Here is a 16,505-nt window from a genome sequence, read left to right on the forward strand (position 1 = left end):
TGTATAGCCGCGCCCGATAATTAAGACGACGCTTTTGACATTCGCCATATAGGAATACAATGACCGCCCCGGGAGTCCGTGCCTCCGCTCGGATAATATCGCTCCCTTTAAACAATAACCATACTGCATTATGATAAAACAATTTCAATGCGGCAAACATCGTGTTTTCTTAACGAGAATTCTTTTAAAGTTTCAAAAAGAAAACAGAGACTGAAGAATCTCTCTCATGTTATATGCCTGCAGGTGAAATTATGGTCTGCACAGAGACGAATCAACTAAACAATTTAGAGAAACTCGTGAGAAATCTTCCTTTAACCTACAATATATTTCTATCATTTTGGGTTTCATGGTGTATTTAATACAAACAAATAATATTTAATGGCAACATTTAAATCCAAACGAGCACAAAATTGATAACCATGCCTACACTATATCTACGAAACAATTTTATCGCGTTATCAACCGTGTCTAAGTAACCGAATCCACACGCGATGCGAATTGAATAAATTTGCGTGCCAAAAAGCGGTTAAAAGATTGTAAGAAAATTTTAGTAAACAGAGATATTTGGGCTGTGGGTAGCGGGGTGTGCGTGGCGGGATTGTAATTACAGCCGGCACGCCCCTGTTTCGGCGGAGCTTTGCCTCAGTCCGATACCATCGAGCCGTGGCTTTCCACCGACGAACACACCACACTAAACCAATTCCAGATTCTGCACCTAATTAAACACCGCAGATACAAAGCACTCGATTGAATTAATTTCCTCTTAATATTGGAAGCGTTCACACGCCATGGTCGTAACATTTACATAAGTATTTAATGACAAATATCATTTTAAAATGTTATCTCCAGACATTAACCGGGTTGAATAGATTGAAATGTCGTTCCGCAAAAATAGTTGGAGTACAAAAAACATTATGAAAAGAGCTCAATCAATCACAGTACATAGTGGCAATTAATCATCTCGCTAGTAACACGGAGACGTTGTTTGTTATTCTGCATCATTGCAAGGGTTGCGCTTGCGCATCGCCCTGTATCTTATATAGTAGTGTATTATGCTAAGGTGTATTTTAATAACATCCGTCGTCATTAATCACACTTGATCCTTGTATAAAAATAATACAGAAAAGTCGTTCTTAAGTCAACCGCCTTATAATATTAATTACAAAGTTTGATGATTAGCGTTACCATTTTTAAAATATTTAATTAATTGTGTGCTTCATACATTAAAACATACAACGCAATAGAAATAAACCTAAAAATGCAATTTACATGGCGGCATTAATAGATGCACCTACAATAATAAGCTTCCGTTCGATCTGTGTATCGTGAAGTACGACTAAGCCATGTGTTGCGTGTCCGCGTCTACTCATTCAGAGGATTTTTTTACTCGGCTTTTTATCGGCGCGCACTGACATCATTGTGTTCACTTTCGTAGCAACGGAAACTCGCGTAACGAGACACGTTGTTTATTTTCTTTTTATAATATTTTGCGACTTTAATAATTGCTCCCGTTTGCCTTTTTAAGGCAATCGTTAATGATGCCTTTTACACTGAACATATTACGCTTGATGAGGGATTATAACGGTTTTCATTCTGAGCGCGCGGTTCCTACCGGCGCGCACCTTTCGGCCGACTGCATCGATACAGACGAGTGAAGGGCTGTCATACGAGACTGACTGAATATTTCTCACAGGGAGCAATCGGCTGTAATGAAATTTTCGTACTCAAATTCGCGAGAAAGGCTTCACAATGTTGTACAAAAAATTGTATGCAAAAATTTGCATGTTCTCCGTTGTGAGTTGCAAGTTGCCAATCATGGTCGTAATCAATCACGTGTTGAGATGTCTCAATTTAGCTTGCACCCTCATCTCACGTTCGGCGCGGCGAGCTGCACCCCGCGCCGCTCTCAGCCCTGTCGAATCAGAAAAACGTTAATGATTATAAATTGCAGAATTATACAACAGAAAGCTTTCGGTAACGGCATTTCTTTAAATTGCTTGGGATAGACATTCTTTATCTTCATAAGTAATATTTACTACATTTTTTTACTTTAAAATGATAAGTCAAGAGTTGGTCAAAAGTAATATCAAGGAATTGAACAATTTATTAATTTACATCATTCCTGTGTAAGTTAAAAATGGTTTTCAATATACGTATATATTTAACGTGAGGTATATATCAATATATGGTTATTTATCAGCAGAGCGGTCTCCTCTCAAGTTAATGTACTTTTTCTGCTGTTTCTTATTTTTTCAAGAATAATATATGGGATTTTAATGTACCTAATTGCTTTTTTCGCTTTTTTTGGTTCTCATACTAATAAAAATTTCGGTTATTCCATTTTAAGATAAAAAACAGATAATTGCGTTGTCTGCAAATGAACTGTCCCGTTAACTGCAGAAATTCAATTAGTACTCATACATAATGTGTGTAGGTATACAGAATTACATTTTAATTGCATTTATTTATAATACAGTGAACAAGTCATTATAAGTACAATGCTATGAATTAAGCTTTGACAATTCTATGGATTTAATTAATTTGTATTATACAGCGCGCGGCTGCATTCGGACTGTCACACCACGTGTGATAAACGTGTTACGTTAATTATAATGAAGTGCACATACAGATATATAATGACACGTATTTCGCATCTCAGCAAACAATAAAAAGCCACCGCGCACGTTGGTAGTTTGCCCACGGCTCGGCCGGTGCGCTCGCGCCGCTCGACCGAGCGTGAATTTTCCACGTTCGGTTTCAGGTTCGCATAACGCCACTCGATAACTATTACACTTTCGAAATATTACGTATTATTCGGTAATATGTTAATACGTAACTGCTGAAACTACATAACTCTTCGTAATTAGCCCTGTAACATTTTTTTGCAACACTTAATAGAGCACTTTCTTTGAAGTGTGGATGAATATGCATGTTTATAGGTAATTGATTAAAAAATATGAAGTTATACTTGCAGAGAATATATTGTTAGACAGTATGATAGATCTCAAAAGTAAAATCAAATGTATCGTCATCACGAATTTCGAGTAACATCTCATATACTACTTGCTGAAATAAAATCTAATGTACAAATGGTGTACTAAGATTACTACTTATACCTATCGAAGGGTATTTTAATTCAGTATAAATTTCACAAGCAGATAAGCAGTGGTGTGACAGTCTAGCCGTAAGTAATGTTACGTAATCCGGGGTCCGTCATTGTTTCGGTATTGGTGCTGTGACGGCGCGGGCGTATTTAACGTCAATCCTTGATACCATCGCCGGTTGACAACCGCCCGTAATCAGCGACATTAGGGTGATATAAGATACGGTTACGTAACACTAAAGTGACTCAAAGCTTAACTAGCGATTGTCACCAATATGGTGTACATAAAAGATTAAAGGTAAAAAATTACGCTAAAAAAGTACTTACATCTTATTATTGAAGCAGTAAACCTTTTCTTTCTATGAATATCGTTCAGCAATTAATCGGTTCTAAGGAACGTAGCATGTATTGGCATTAATTGCGTACGATCATTTCTCACAAGGATTGACTTACGATGATTAGTTCAATAGTTAGTTCGAGTAGTTTCTGTTATTGAAAGCAGTGCCCTCAGCGGTAGGTACGGCATAAGCCGCATCACGCCTTGTCTGTGGCCCTGCACATTACAATCTGACATTTCCTTTCGACATTTAAGCAGATTAGTGTTACAACGCGGCTTCGGATGTTAATCCGACGCTCGACGTGTCGCGGGAATTGCTCCGATTTAATCGAGATTTAGCGGTCAGCGCGCACTGCGCAACGCTACCATTAAAACAGTCAATACGCTCTGAAACCGTCTATTTGTAACTGCTACTTCTATTACGCTGCAACATTAACGATGTGCTTTAATTTTCAAAAGTATACAGGCATGCATCTGTCATTACAGAGGTATTGGTTTATGGATAAGCTGTTCTCACGCGATCACGATAATATCACGTTTACGTAGACATATTGCAGCTAATATAGTGTTACGTTCTTAATATTCAATTATAGAAGGTGGGTGTAAGTGCGGCGGATGCACGGGAACACTGGGCAATTTGTCCGGCGGCGGAAGCTGCACATCTCTAGCAATCTCCCGTAGCTCGCGGCGTGCGCAGACGCCGACCGCGGCCGCCCTGCCAATAGACGCACGCACGACATAATGCGCTCTTTAATATACCCCTCCAATACTTAAAGTATTTTCACTTCTTGGTATCACTTCATTTAAATATTCTTAAGCTTCTCCACAGTGTCTGTACATAAGTAATTGCGAAGCCTATCGCCTCATCTCAGATTTAGATTAGAAAGCAAGGCATAAAGTTCTACGAGAATATTTTGCTAGTTAGCGCCTACGAAGGCTCGTTTGAATAAAAGTCCGAGGAAAGGAAATACATATACTGTTATCGCTTTGTTTACGGGACAAAAATGGTCATTGATATATTTCACCTGATGTGAAATAAATACCGACACGTAGGCAACTGCGCGGCAGTTACACCCACAGTTTCGCTCAGAATTTATGTCGAAACCGACATTCACTGCGGAGAACATTCACAGCAAATAACCTAGGCGTTAAAACAACTAGCACAGACAACTAGCGCACTTAACAAACAGACGTATCCGTATCAGATATAGCCTATCGAGACGGCAGGACATTACTTCTGCGCAATCGATAAAGCTCAACGGTGAGCGAAATAGTTTTGCCACGCAGTGAACATAAATAATTGTCATAAAATAGATAGGAGCTGATGGATGGGCGGCGCGCCCGGCCGCCGACTAACGAGGAAGCATCTGAGAGAGGAGCCTCCGAGCCCCGGGCCCCGCATGAGCTCGCACCCACTCGCGGTAACCGATGACGAGGTGACGAGTGCGTCTCTTAACGTTCCGCTAGTTATCGCTATGCACTACTTGAGCGTTTACGTGCACGAACGTAACTCAAGATTAAATCTGAAGTAATTGTTACGTTAACGATGCTATTAAGTCACGATTTATAGGTAACAATAAGACAGGTGTGTAGTCTCTGAGACTGGCTCTTGTGGACTTGCCGACAACAACATCAATGAGAAATAGGGATCGATGTAGGAATAAAGTGATACACGTTCGGGCGCTATGTTTAATTAAATCATTTATCTCCGATGCATGAGTCTCGTCGCCTGGCATAATACGAATTATGGAGTTAACTGAAACTTTGATGTTTATTAATTAAAAGCGAAACGTACTACTAAGATACTTTAATATTACTCCTATCTATAAAGAAGACAATTTTTAAATATACAATTCAATAATAAAAAATACAACCCACATAGATAATTGTAAGGGAATTCCTCATTTAGTGGCTATTCACGATACGATTTATGTGCTCGATAACTGTCACGTGAACGGTTCATCTGGTTGTGGGCATGTGATATACATATGCAATCGGCTATTTATTCAAATAGAGTGACGAAATTAATGCAGAGTGCTTGTCAGAGCGTAATCGCATCGGCGGCGGCCGACACATGGGCACAACAGTCCCCGGCGTGTGTGACACAGCGAGAGAAAGCGTGCTTAATCAGATAACTCAGATTGTCAACCGAGCTCCTGAAATCGGGTCGAATGTCGATACACTCGATTAATTAATTGACGGCCCGAAAAGTTGGAAGTAACTGGTCCACGAGCCAAAACCGTACATGCTCTTGTGAAACTCATGATGCAGTGAATACAAATAAAACGGTAATACTACATCATTATCTTAACGCAATATTCAACAACTAATTTACGTTACGTGATTGTTTCGATATTTTCAATGAGCTCATGTTATGTAGATAGTTTTTGTACATACCTATCAAAATGAATGTTTCACAAATTCATGCTTACCCCTAGTTACAGTCCATAGAATAGGTACACCTAAATAATTTCTTAGAAGTAAACATATTTACAATATCATTCTATAAAATCTTAGTTACAGTTATGAGTTGGACATTATATAAGTTTGTGTTACAAGAACACATAATTCTGTCATTTCGGATTAAAAATCCAATTAACGCGCGGAACAAGCGCTGCGCCCACGCACAGCGGCCCGCGCCGCCCGCTCAGCCGCGACAAATACTCACGGACATGACAGAGGCATCCGATCACGCGGATACATGTCTAAATATATACGAATCAAAACTTTGCATTATCATTTATTATTATATTTAGTGGCATCGGCAATCAACAAAAAAAAATAAGGAAAAACGAAAATTATATATAGTTAACACACAATTTTCGAGATGTAACAGGTGAATCATAAAATAAATGAACTCTAGTAATCTTGAATCGAACAACATAGAACTTTATAACATTCCAATCCCACGAAACTTGTCAAATGAAGTGAATTAACATACAAGCAGCGATTTGTTTAATCTGAATGCAATTGTTGCTAGTCTTATTGTTTTCGCAATAAGCTCCACAAACTTGTGCCTACATAATGTCAAATTAAAGTCTTTAATGAAATCAAAATAAAGCCAGTCTCTGATAAATTGTGCGGTAAGTCAAACAATTATGATTGCCAGTTATTACAATGTATCTTTGTCATGCAACAATAGCCAACATTGTTCAGTACCAATTGCAACAAGAAAATAGGCACTAAATTACGTAAACCGTTACCAGTTGGACTTTAAATTAGTTAGCAAGTGTTTATGAATCATTAGTTCCAATACAATAAACTAAAGTAGCCGGCTGAGTCGCCGCTTATCCACAACACATACATTAACGGGAAGCATAAAGAATGACAAAAAATATATATTTGTTGAACTTCATCCACACATTTGATTCTAGGCCGTAGACAATGTGAATACTATGAGCGCTAATAACCTATGAGTTATTTTTCTTAGTGTTACCCAATTTTTTTTGACATAATGTGTATTTGTGGCATGCGGAATTCTAATAAAGCAGTAGGTAAATGTTTATATTTATGTATTATAAACGATGAGACAGTAGGTAGAGGCGGTGTTAACCGTTACAATGTTATACATGGGCTATCTATTAGTATGCACGGTTCCGTTGGGTTTACGTCGCGCGCCCGATCTCCGGAGAAAGCCCATGGCCCGCTTATAGACTCGCTGAACTATTCGCCGACACAAATTACTCGTAAATTCATCGATTTACTGTAAAATTGTGTTTTTATTATCCCGGCCAACTCTGTAACCGCGGGTCCTGGTTGTATTTAATTGCAAAGCAAACGTAATTGCCGTGTGCTGACGCCGAATACTTCATCTTATTTAGCTTATCTCTTTCCATGCATATTCATGATTCGATAATCACGTCTAAGTCACAGTTAAGTTGTAAATAGGTATTTGAGCCAGGGACGGTTATAGAGTCACTTTTCTAAGTGCAGTCGGGGAAGAAGGGTGCGTTAATGTATCTACATATACCTATGTCGTGTCCATTTTGACCAAAACGCAAGTTGATTTTTGAAGATATCTTGGCAATAGGAAGGAAGGAGCAGACGCGGTTGGGCATGATGTCGCGGCGATCCATCAATCCGAGGCGACGATCGGAGGTGCTTTCTCGTCGTTAGCCCTATAAGGCACGGTCGGTACCACGCCTCGCGCAAGCCACTTCTTTTTCACTTCATTTTCTAACGCGTCGATAGAAATCGTCTTAACAGCATATTTTACTTTTTCATCTGAACGGAAATGGTCCAAAGGTTTCACGTTACTTTTTAAGAGCATTTAAATGTGTAAGAAATTAAGATGCCCACCGTAACGACGTAATCGCACTCGTTTAACGTAATAGCTGAGAAACGCACGCGGTAATCGAGTTTTGCTTATTCGCGAAATGCTCAGGGCGCTTCGTCTGTGCTTTCGCCATTAAAAGTTAGTAATAAATAAAGTAGAGGCATAGCTGTCCGATGTCAGGTGTTTCTAATGGCCACCCTGCGTGTTAATTTATATGTTGTCTTATTTGCAGAGGAGATTAGCTATTTAAATAGCACCCAATGGATTCATTGCAGTTATAAGTTTACAACTAATTTGTGCTTAATAGTGTGTCTTTAATTTGTTTCAGAGCGTAGTCATGTTGATGTTCCGAGAAGAAAAATCTCCGGAGGATGAAATCAAAGCGTGGCAGTTCTGGCACGGCAGACAGCACTCGGTCAAGCAGAGGATATTAGATGCCGGTGAGTGTTGTTTTATTGCTAACACTTTAAAACATATATTTATCATTAAACAACGCGTTTAATCTTGCGTGAGTAATGATAAGTGAGTATTTATGTATTTATCAAACTAAGATAATTTAAAGAACAATGACTGTAGAGTTTTTGCTAAGTATACGCTGTGTAGTAGCGCATACAAGGGTTTAAGACACGATACCTGTGCAAAAACAGAGTCGTGCTCGAGGCGACACAGAAACATGGCGGAGAGGTTGCGTGCGGTGGCGGGCGGTGGCGGGCGCTCGGCACGCAGGACCTAATTACCGTGCTGCGGGCAGATACGCGGAGACGCACCCGCGCACCCCGCGCACCACCATTATATCTCGTTAGGACATTTGCATAAATAACGCGCACGACGGCCGCGGCCCACACCGACCGGTGAACCTATCAATCGCTGCGACTAAAAATAAACACCTCTGGCGCCGCACCACCGCACCGCCTAGCTGCGCATCGCCTGTGTCCGACGCTCACAGCTTTATATTACGCTACCTGTAATGACACATTCCAACATTAACCAGATTATAGATATAAAACTAAATGTGAAGTTTCCCCGGCGCAGGCAAATGAAACTATGCAATAAAGATATCTGACACGATGAGCTCTATGAGGCCGAGTAACAGGAAATCGTTAAAATTCGTGAGAAATCTCTTGGCCAGCGACGCGCTGGACACACCTGCTTGCTTCGTCGCAGTACCTTTTGATAGAAAAAGTGCAGGGTTCAGATCCTTGGCTACCTAAGAGTACGCGTGTCGAATGTCTACAAAAAGGATAGAGCATAATAAGCAATCTTACAATATAGTCGCGCGCGGACATAATTACAGCGATGATATCGGAGAGCGCGCTCATTAGCATGTTAATTGCGCGATGGGCCTCGGCCAGCACCAGCGCCAACGCTCTGCCTTAGGAAATTATTGTTTTTGATAATTTTATAAAATTGCGATTTTCCTATCGTCGCAATATCAATAAACTATAAAAGCGTGGCTCTGGTATCGCTTCGTATTTGTAATGGAAATCAATTATGGTGTTTTTTTTACAACCTCAAAACGCTATAAATGTATATAATACCTACCTATATCTGTGATTTAATAAATATATGCGTTAACCGATTAGTTAGGGAGTTACGTCATCAACGGAACGCTTACTTATTAATCGCTTGGCTCGAAGTAAACAGCGCTGATATATGACACTTTACACATTCTAACATTACTTAAGTGAGGCCTGTAGCATTTGTAATGAGTGACGCCGCGGCCACAAGCACTGCCTATAAATTAAATCTCAAGGAAAATAAAAACATGGAAGCCATTAATTCGCGCGGTCGAGCCAAGTTTAATGTCAAGGTTTTTTAGCTTATCTCGATGTTAGTTAAGTTTTATTTTTTCATTTGTTGTCGTTATTACATAGAATGAATTAATGTCTAAACACAAAGGAATTTTGTATTTTATTTCTCAAAAGACTAAGTTAATGTATTTGTTTTTAGTTTTATTATATCCGTAAAGCGTTGCGGCTCCGATTTCATTTTCTCATTTGTTTACTTTGTTTCACACAAACTACAATTTAAGTTGACAGACGTCTTGTCGGATTCAGATTCAAACCTAGTAGGAAGGTTGCTTTTATATGGTAGTGATAAGTAATGCAAGTGATAGGCAGAGAGGTAGTGCACCATGAATGTATGCGACGAACTTGGGAGCAGCGTCAAGGGCGACACCGGACACCTGTGCGCAGGCGTGTGAAAGCGCGGCGGGGCGCGGGGGGCGGCCGGAGTCGCAACGCACTGCGCGCCCGCACAATGCCTTCTCCGATTACCTACATGTCTTCGTATATCGCGTGTCCACGTTCAGCGCAGCTTCTTTGCGTCCACACTTATTTCTTTTGACAGTTTTCTTATATATAGCACGCCCCACTGACTCAATGATTCGACAGATTACTCTTCAGTAACTCGTTGTTTTGACGATATTAAGGAATATCCGTTTGTAAGTAATTTTATACATCGGTAGGCTTGATCAGAAAAGACAACTCAAAAAAAATCGGTATTTACTTTACTCGTTTATTTATAAAGCTATTTAAATATGTTTTTACTTATTTAGAAGTAGCTATTTAAATAGGAAAGTATCTATACCTACCTAGACAGGTGGGTCTTCTAGGCAATTGAACTATTTAGATTTATGAATGTACTGACTTTCAGAGAGACTCACTCGTTTTAATAAATCTGTTTCAGAAGTATAAATATATACCTACTTGTATATAAAAGATAATATTATACTTATAAAATACCAAATTGGTGTCTAGTCTGCACTTAATCGTATATCTACTGCAACTTGTTTCTTATTTAAATCAATTAAGTTATTAGGTAATACTAACAAAAATTAAAATGTAAATCTTTTGTATGAGCATTGAAGTATCAATCAACGTCTGAATGATTTCTCTGCAACTATAAATCGTATTTTATAAAAAAGTAAAGCAAGAAATCTGTTTACATAGGAAGTTTTGTAGTGGGCGGATTTATTAGCACATACCAGGATGTTGCGTGGTCTCGTAAATTTGTAAGAGGCTGTTAAAACAATAAGGTTGTCGGAGGGCGGCGTCCCCCGGCAGCTCATAAACACGTCACTGCGACGTCGCCGGGCCGCACAGATCGCCGCGCGCCCGACTGATAGCCCGCGCCCACGCGCTGCCGACACCCGCGCGCCACTCCGCAGTGCTGCTCCAGATACTGCCAGGACTCACACTTACCTACATTCCTCTATGTACACCTCACCTAATCATGTACTTCTTTGCGTCCCTAAAATCAGCCATTTCATTACAATTTTGACTATTGTGTAGTCAAAAGACCATGTCAAAAGACCAAGTCAAAAGATCATGTACTTCTTTGCGTCCCTAAAATCAGCCATTTCATTACGATTTTGACTATTGCGTAGTCACAACACCAACATCAGAGTAACAACTGGATCAACGTGAGCTGAACCTTTCTCGAACTATTTACTTGCCTATTGGCAATGCTACTAATCTAATAAAACGGTAATACATATTAGCTAACTACCTAGTATGACTCCATTAACTGGACAGTAGAACTATAAAATATGTTATGTTATAATTTTGCTACATTCTCATGCATTTTCTATTCATTAGAGAATTATTAGTTGACTTACCTAATATTTGTTTTTAAACTTACCACTAGTTTAAATTGATCGTAAAAGCAACTTCTATATTGCTACTAGATTCATACTCTAGATGAAAAAAACAAACTAAGATGTCACTTCACACAGCTGAGTCACGTTAAGAGGAAAGGCTTCTGGAATATTACCTAGAATTTATGTAGTCCATGCGCAATTAGTACCGAATGCAAATGTGCTAATTACTGCCCATAAACCTCAATGTAGGAAGGGCAGAAATGGAAACATTGCAGTCGTCAATAAATTGATCCTATCACGTGATTATTCACGCCCAGCAAATAAATTTCCGTCTTCGATGACGTATTGTGCTTTGATATCTTAATCGAAATCTCCGCCGCCATTACTGCACAGTTACCCGAAGACAAGATTAATGACAATTTGTTGTTTTGTTACAGACACGAAGAACAGCATCGGGCTGGCGGGCTGCATCGAGGAGGTGGCGCACAACGCCATCGCCGTCTACTGGAACCCGCTCGAGAGCGCCGCCAAGGTACCACAAGCCATTACCGAACTAACACAACACTACGTTCAGACAGTATTTCCCAGTCGCTTAGCTCCTACCAGATTGCAATAAAAATGGAACTTGGTCCATGTACAAACACTAATGGGCTAATGTGTCTTCCTGACAGTGTGCCTGCGCGCTGAATGACGACTTGGCTCACTAATGCAAAAATATGTGCATATTTAAAGCGCGTATGTAAACGCTACACTCATCGTGATTATTATATACGAACAAAATTAAAACACAGAACATGATTTTATTACACTTATTAAAGTGCAATTAAATAGAGTCCTGCATCCTTATTTGGTCGAGTGACTTTACCAAATGAAACAAAAAGCGCGTGGGGCGCGCGGCAGCCGGGCGCACGGGGCTGCGGCGCTCCACCGTGAACACTCATTATATTGTTGAATAATAAACAACACTCTGTGTTTTTAATTGCTTACATAAAATTATACAGTATCTACTACTAGCGGTACAAAAACGTATACTTCATTGATAATGTTATGTACATAGCCTTTTAAATATTCATCAAACAATTAAAAGTCCGCGTGAAATAGCCTCAATTCTATGACAGTATGCTAATGCTAGTCAAGGGGGCAATTAACGTTTAACGACTCTACATCGAATGACAATTTCGACTCAGATCATAAACATTGATAGCTAAAAATTAACCTTCCTATATTAAAAGCGTTTCGGATTAAATGCGAGTTATTTTTCTTCTGATTTATGTGAATGCTGTAAATGACTTGGGACGTAGTCGCGGTTACCGGTCAGTTATCAATATCTGTAATTATTTATTGTTGAACGGCGCACCGTAGCGGATGCGAGTTGTTTGCGACAGTTAATATGTGTATGGACAGCCGTCGTGACGGTGTCGGCGGCGAGTAAAAACGCGAGAGAGTCATTTGCATAGACCGCGGTAATGAGCGGCGTCCAGCACCGACCCGCCCTCCGCCATCGCGCGCCACGCCAAACGCGCCCTTCACGACAAACTGCATGCCGTGCACTGCGGTGCACTCACCACAGACTCAATGAGTTTCATTGAAACGCCTTTAGCCATGTATGCTTTTTATACATTCATACAATTCTACGCATATCATTTTCTAATTATTATCTTCTCGTTTAGTTTATATGCTGGGACATATCTATGCATATGACGAAGTATGTCTATATGTGTAGCTTTTGCTGACATGATTTTATTTTGTTTACAGATCAACATTGCTGTGCAGTGCTTGAGTACAGATTTCAGCAGTCAAAAAGGAGTAAAGGTTAGTCATCAACAACTACCTACAGATCGGATTGCAGATGTAAATTAACAGTCGAGTTAATTAATAGATAAATCACTGTTGCTACAATGGTAGATTATTTTAATATATGTAAATGCATGTCGATGAAAATAAATAAAGCTGTTTACATATTGCTCTTGAGCCTCGTTGAGGAAAACGGCAATTTACTTCTATATTGCCGGCCGTAAATTATTTTACATTTTTATTCGATCGCACTGCTCATTGAAATCTTATAATCCTTATGGGTTGCATGCATACCTTGATAGGTATTATTTTAATAGGCGTGGGAAATCGAAGGAGACTTAGCAGTACCCATCTACAAATGTCATTTAATTTATTTTGAATTGCAAAATGTTAATTAAGCTTACCACATTGAAAGTATGTAAATTAATGTAACGATACGTCGACGTGAAGGCATGAGGTCGGTAACCGCGTTGTCGCCGGAGACGCCTCGATAACCATGGAAGCGATGCACGGGCATGGGCGACGCGCCCGCCGGCGCAAGACACAGCCGCACCGCGGCTTCTCCACCCGCACGCTCGCGCTCCGCCTATCGACAACATCACATGCCGTCGTGTGTACATTCAGCTGACCAACATGCGATACACACTGCAACAAATTAGTCGCCTGCGACTGATCATCCCTCACATGTGACCCGCTGTGAGCGTCACTCTCGAGCCGCGCTTGTCCATCGCCTGATACGAAACCAGTCCGCTATCAGCCTCTCAATTACCTATCCAATGCGCAGTGACGCCGCCGCAACACCGACCTCGAACGAACGCAATTAAGACGTTTTAACGCGATTCGATTCAGACACGTGCATATTTTTTCCTTATTCGTAAATTTATCGCAATTATCCCTTATGAACGTTTATTAAAACCGTTTTTTTGTTATCATTCTAAGATAAGTGTAGACTTCAAGCGTGAAATTGCTTAACTCAACATATAGCCGATTTGTTTATATGTATGAGATCATAATAGACGTGCATATAGGTACCGTGAGAGTTATTGTGGTCATATAATTGGAGAATTATACCTAGCCTTCTTTCTAACTCCCTATTTGGATATAATTCATGCAAATGGCAAATTACTGTAAAAAAACAGATTAGTATTTAAAAGTATTCGAAAATTATAAAACATCATATGTTTCTTATGTTACAGGGCTTACCACTACATATACAGATTGACACATTTGAAGACCCCCGAGACCAACAAGTTTATCACAGAGGCTACTGTCAAATCAAAGTTTTCTGTGATAAGGTAAGATGCAAAGCAATAAAATCGCTACATGTTCTCTTGTTTAAATTTTTACCAAATAATCAGCATACAATAATGTAATTGCATTACTTTTAAATTGAAGGGTGCGGAAAGGAAAACAAGAGACGAAGAGAGGAGAGCAGCGAAAAGAAAGATGTCTGCGACGAATCGGAAGAAGCTGGACGAGATCTACCACCCGGTGACGGAGCGCAGCGAGTTCTACTCGATGGCGGACCTGGGCAAGCCGCCCGTGCTGTTCAGCCCGGCCGAGGACATCGACAAGCTGGCCGGCATGGACATCCAGGGCTTCTACGGGCACGACGAGTCCGCGCTGGCCGACGCGCACCTCAAGGGCGCCTCGCCCTTCCTGCTGCACGCCGCCAAGCCGCAGGCGCCCGCGCTCAAGTTCCACAACCACTTCCCTCCCGACGCGCCCGGGTATGTAGCTTCAGTTACGCTCACCACGCTTCAAACATAACTAATCATAGAAAATTATGCCACTCTTGAACAAATCACGGCTTAATATTCTAAAGCAATTTATTGATATTATCGTATTTATTCATATGATAATATATGGACAGAATAGGTCGTGGAATAGCTAATAGGAATATAGATGAACATTAATGAATGTCATACATATGACAGAGTCATAAAGATAACGCTCTTAAATACTATCGATGTAAAGTCAATGTTTGGCCATTTAATTATTTAACAAAGTGCATTGTAAACTTAACTATAATTTCTGTTTGTTAATTCTGTTTTACTTTTATTGATATATCACTAGCTCTTTTATATTCCGAGATCTTATTTTGTTCATAAAACATAAATATGCTAATATAAAATTGATAGCTAATATTTGATACTACGGTATCACTTCCGTTAACATCATAGAGCTACTTGTTTACTAACAAGGTAAAAACTTTATTCGTCGAAATTAATATTATTTGGTAGCTAATATATACATGAGATACAAGAAAAACGTAAAACACTGATTCTAAGCTGCATACGGCTAGACTGGAAGCCAACCCCAACATAGTTGGGAAAAAGCTAGGCAGATGATGATGATTAAAAGAACAGGTGTTAATAAAAAATGTATGTGATGCAGGTACCGGGAGGTGGGAGGGCTGTCGCCGTACAGCGACCGCAAGGACTCGCTGGAGCTGGAGGGCGTGGTGGGCAAGCGCGCGCGCGCCGCCACGCCGCCGCTCAGCGAGCGCGTCATGCTGTACGTGCGCCAGGACACCGAGGACGTGTACACCGCGCTGCACGTCGTGCCGCCCACCACGCAGGGCCTGCTGCACGCCGTGAGTACCCACAACACTCTCTAATACATCAACCCGGTGACTATAACAAACAAACGAACCATTTTGCTTACGAACCGTAGCTTTTTGACATTTATTCTATGATGATTAAATCAAAAAACTACCATCCGTAAGCAAAAGGAATCGTTTCTTGCTTATAGAAACCGATTATACCTCCAGCGTGTACCTCGACATGTCTCGTGTGACGTATCCAGGTGCACGTCAGAATAACCTTGGTGATGTCAGCTAACCATAGAACACGAGCGAACGAGATGGTGTCCGCTGCTTTCTCGGTTTCTCGTCGTTCGTCAATGAATACATCATTGTATAGTTGTATTGGAAGTAAACGCAAGAAATCGAGACGCTTCGTCGGCGGGTGGTGGTCCGGTCGCCGGCCGAGCCGCCGCCCGCCGCTGTAACCGATTGGTCGCTTTATAACCCCGTCTAATAAACACACGATCATCATAACCGCATGTTGTAATTAACATCCGCACGGCCGGCACCGGACCTCCGGCGGGTCCTCGCGCGTATTGTCCTCACTATAAGAAACCACTAGACCGGTTACTGAACTTTCGGTTCCGTTAGACGAGACGTCTCGGTTCAAAATGGCGAAAGGCCCATTTGTAACTGTTTTGTTTTTTGCTTATTTTCAGATTGAGAATAAGTACAAAATTTCAAGTTCGGCAATTAATAATCTTTATCGAAAGAACAAGAAAGGGTAAGTGGTTTTCATTGGCCTTAGACAAATTAGTCAGCGTAAACGCACCGGCCGCCTCGCGTTAATGCAGCATCGCTTGTCCC

At 40.6% G+C, this 16,505-nt stretch overlaps 1 protein-coding gene across 4 annotated transcripts in view; it reads left to right on the plus strand.

Moving 5' to 3' along the window:
* The window catches only part of Grh (grainy head), a 101,185-nt gene that overhangs the window by 81,947 nt on the left and 2,733 nt on the right, over positions 1–16,505 (plus strand). For 3 of the 4 annotated variants that reach the window (XM_021333100.3, XM_021333102.3, XM_021333103.3), the window contains 7 exons: positions 8,045–8,156; positions 11,755–11,849; positions 13,073–13,129; positions 14,308–14,406; positions 14,507–14,841; positions 15,509–15,707; positions 16,358–16,422. In XM_021333100.3, coding sequence (XP_021188775.2) covers positions 8,045–8,156; positions 11,755–11,849; positions 13,073–13,129; positions 14,308–14,406; positions 14,507–14,841; positions 15,509–15,707; positions 16,358–16,422 — 962 coding nt within the window. The remainder of the gene's footprint in view (positions 1–8,044; positions 8,157–11,754; positions 11,850–13,072; positions 13,130–14,307; positions 14,407–14,506; positions 14,842–15,508; positions 15,708–16,357; positions 16,423–16,505) is intronic. The other variant, XM_021333101.3, reaches the window with a different exon arrangement.

This window comes from Helicoverpa armigera, chromosome 3, assembly GCF_030705265.1.
Source record: "Helicoverpa armigera isolate CAAS_96S chromosome 3, ASM3070526v1, whole genome shotgun sequence".
NCBI classification, from domain to species: Eukaryota; Metazoa; Arthropoda; class Insecta; order Lepidoptera; family Noctuidae; genus Helicoverpa; species Helicoverpa armigera.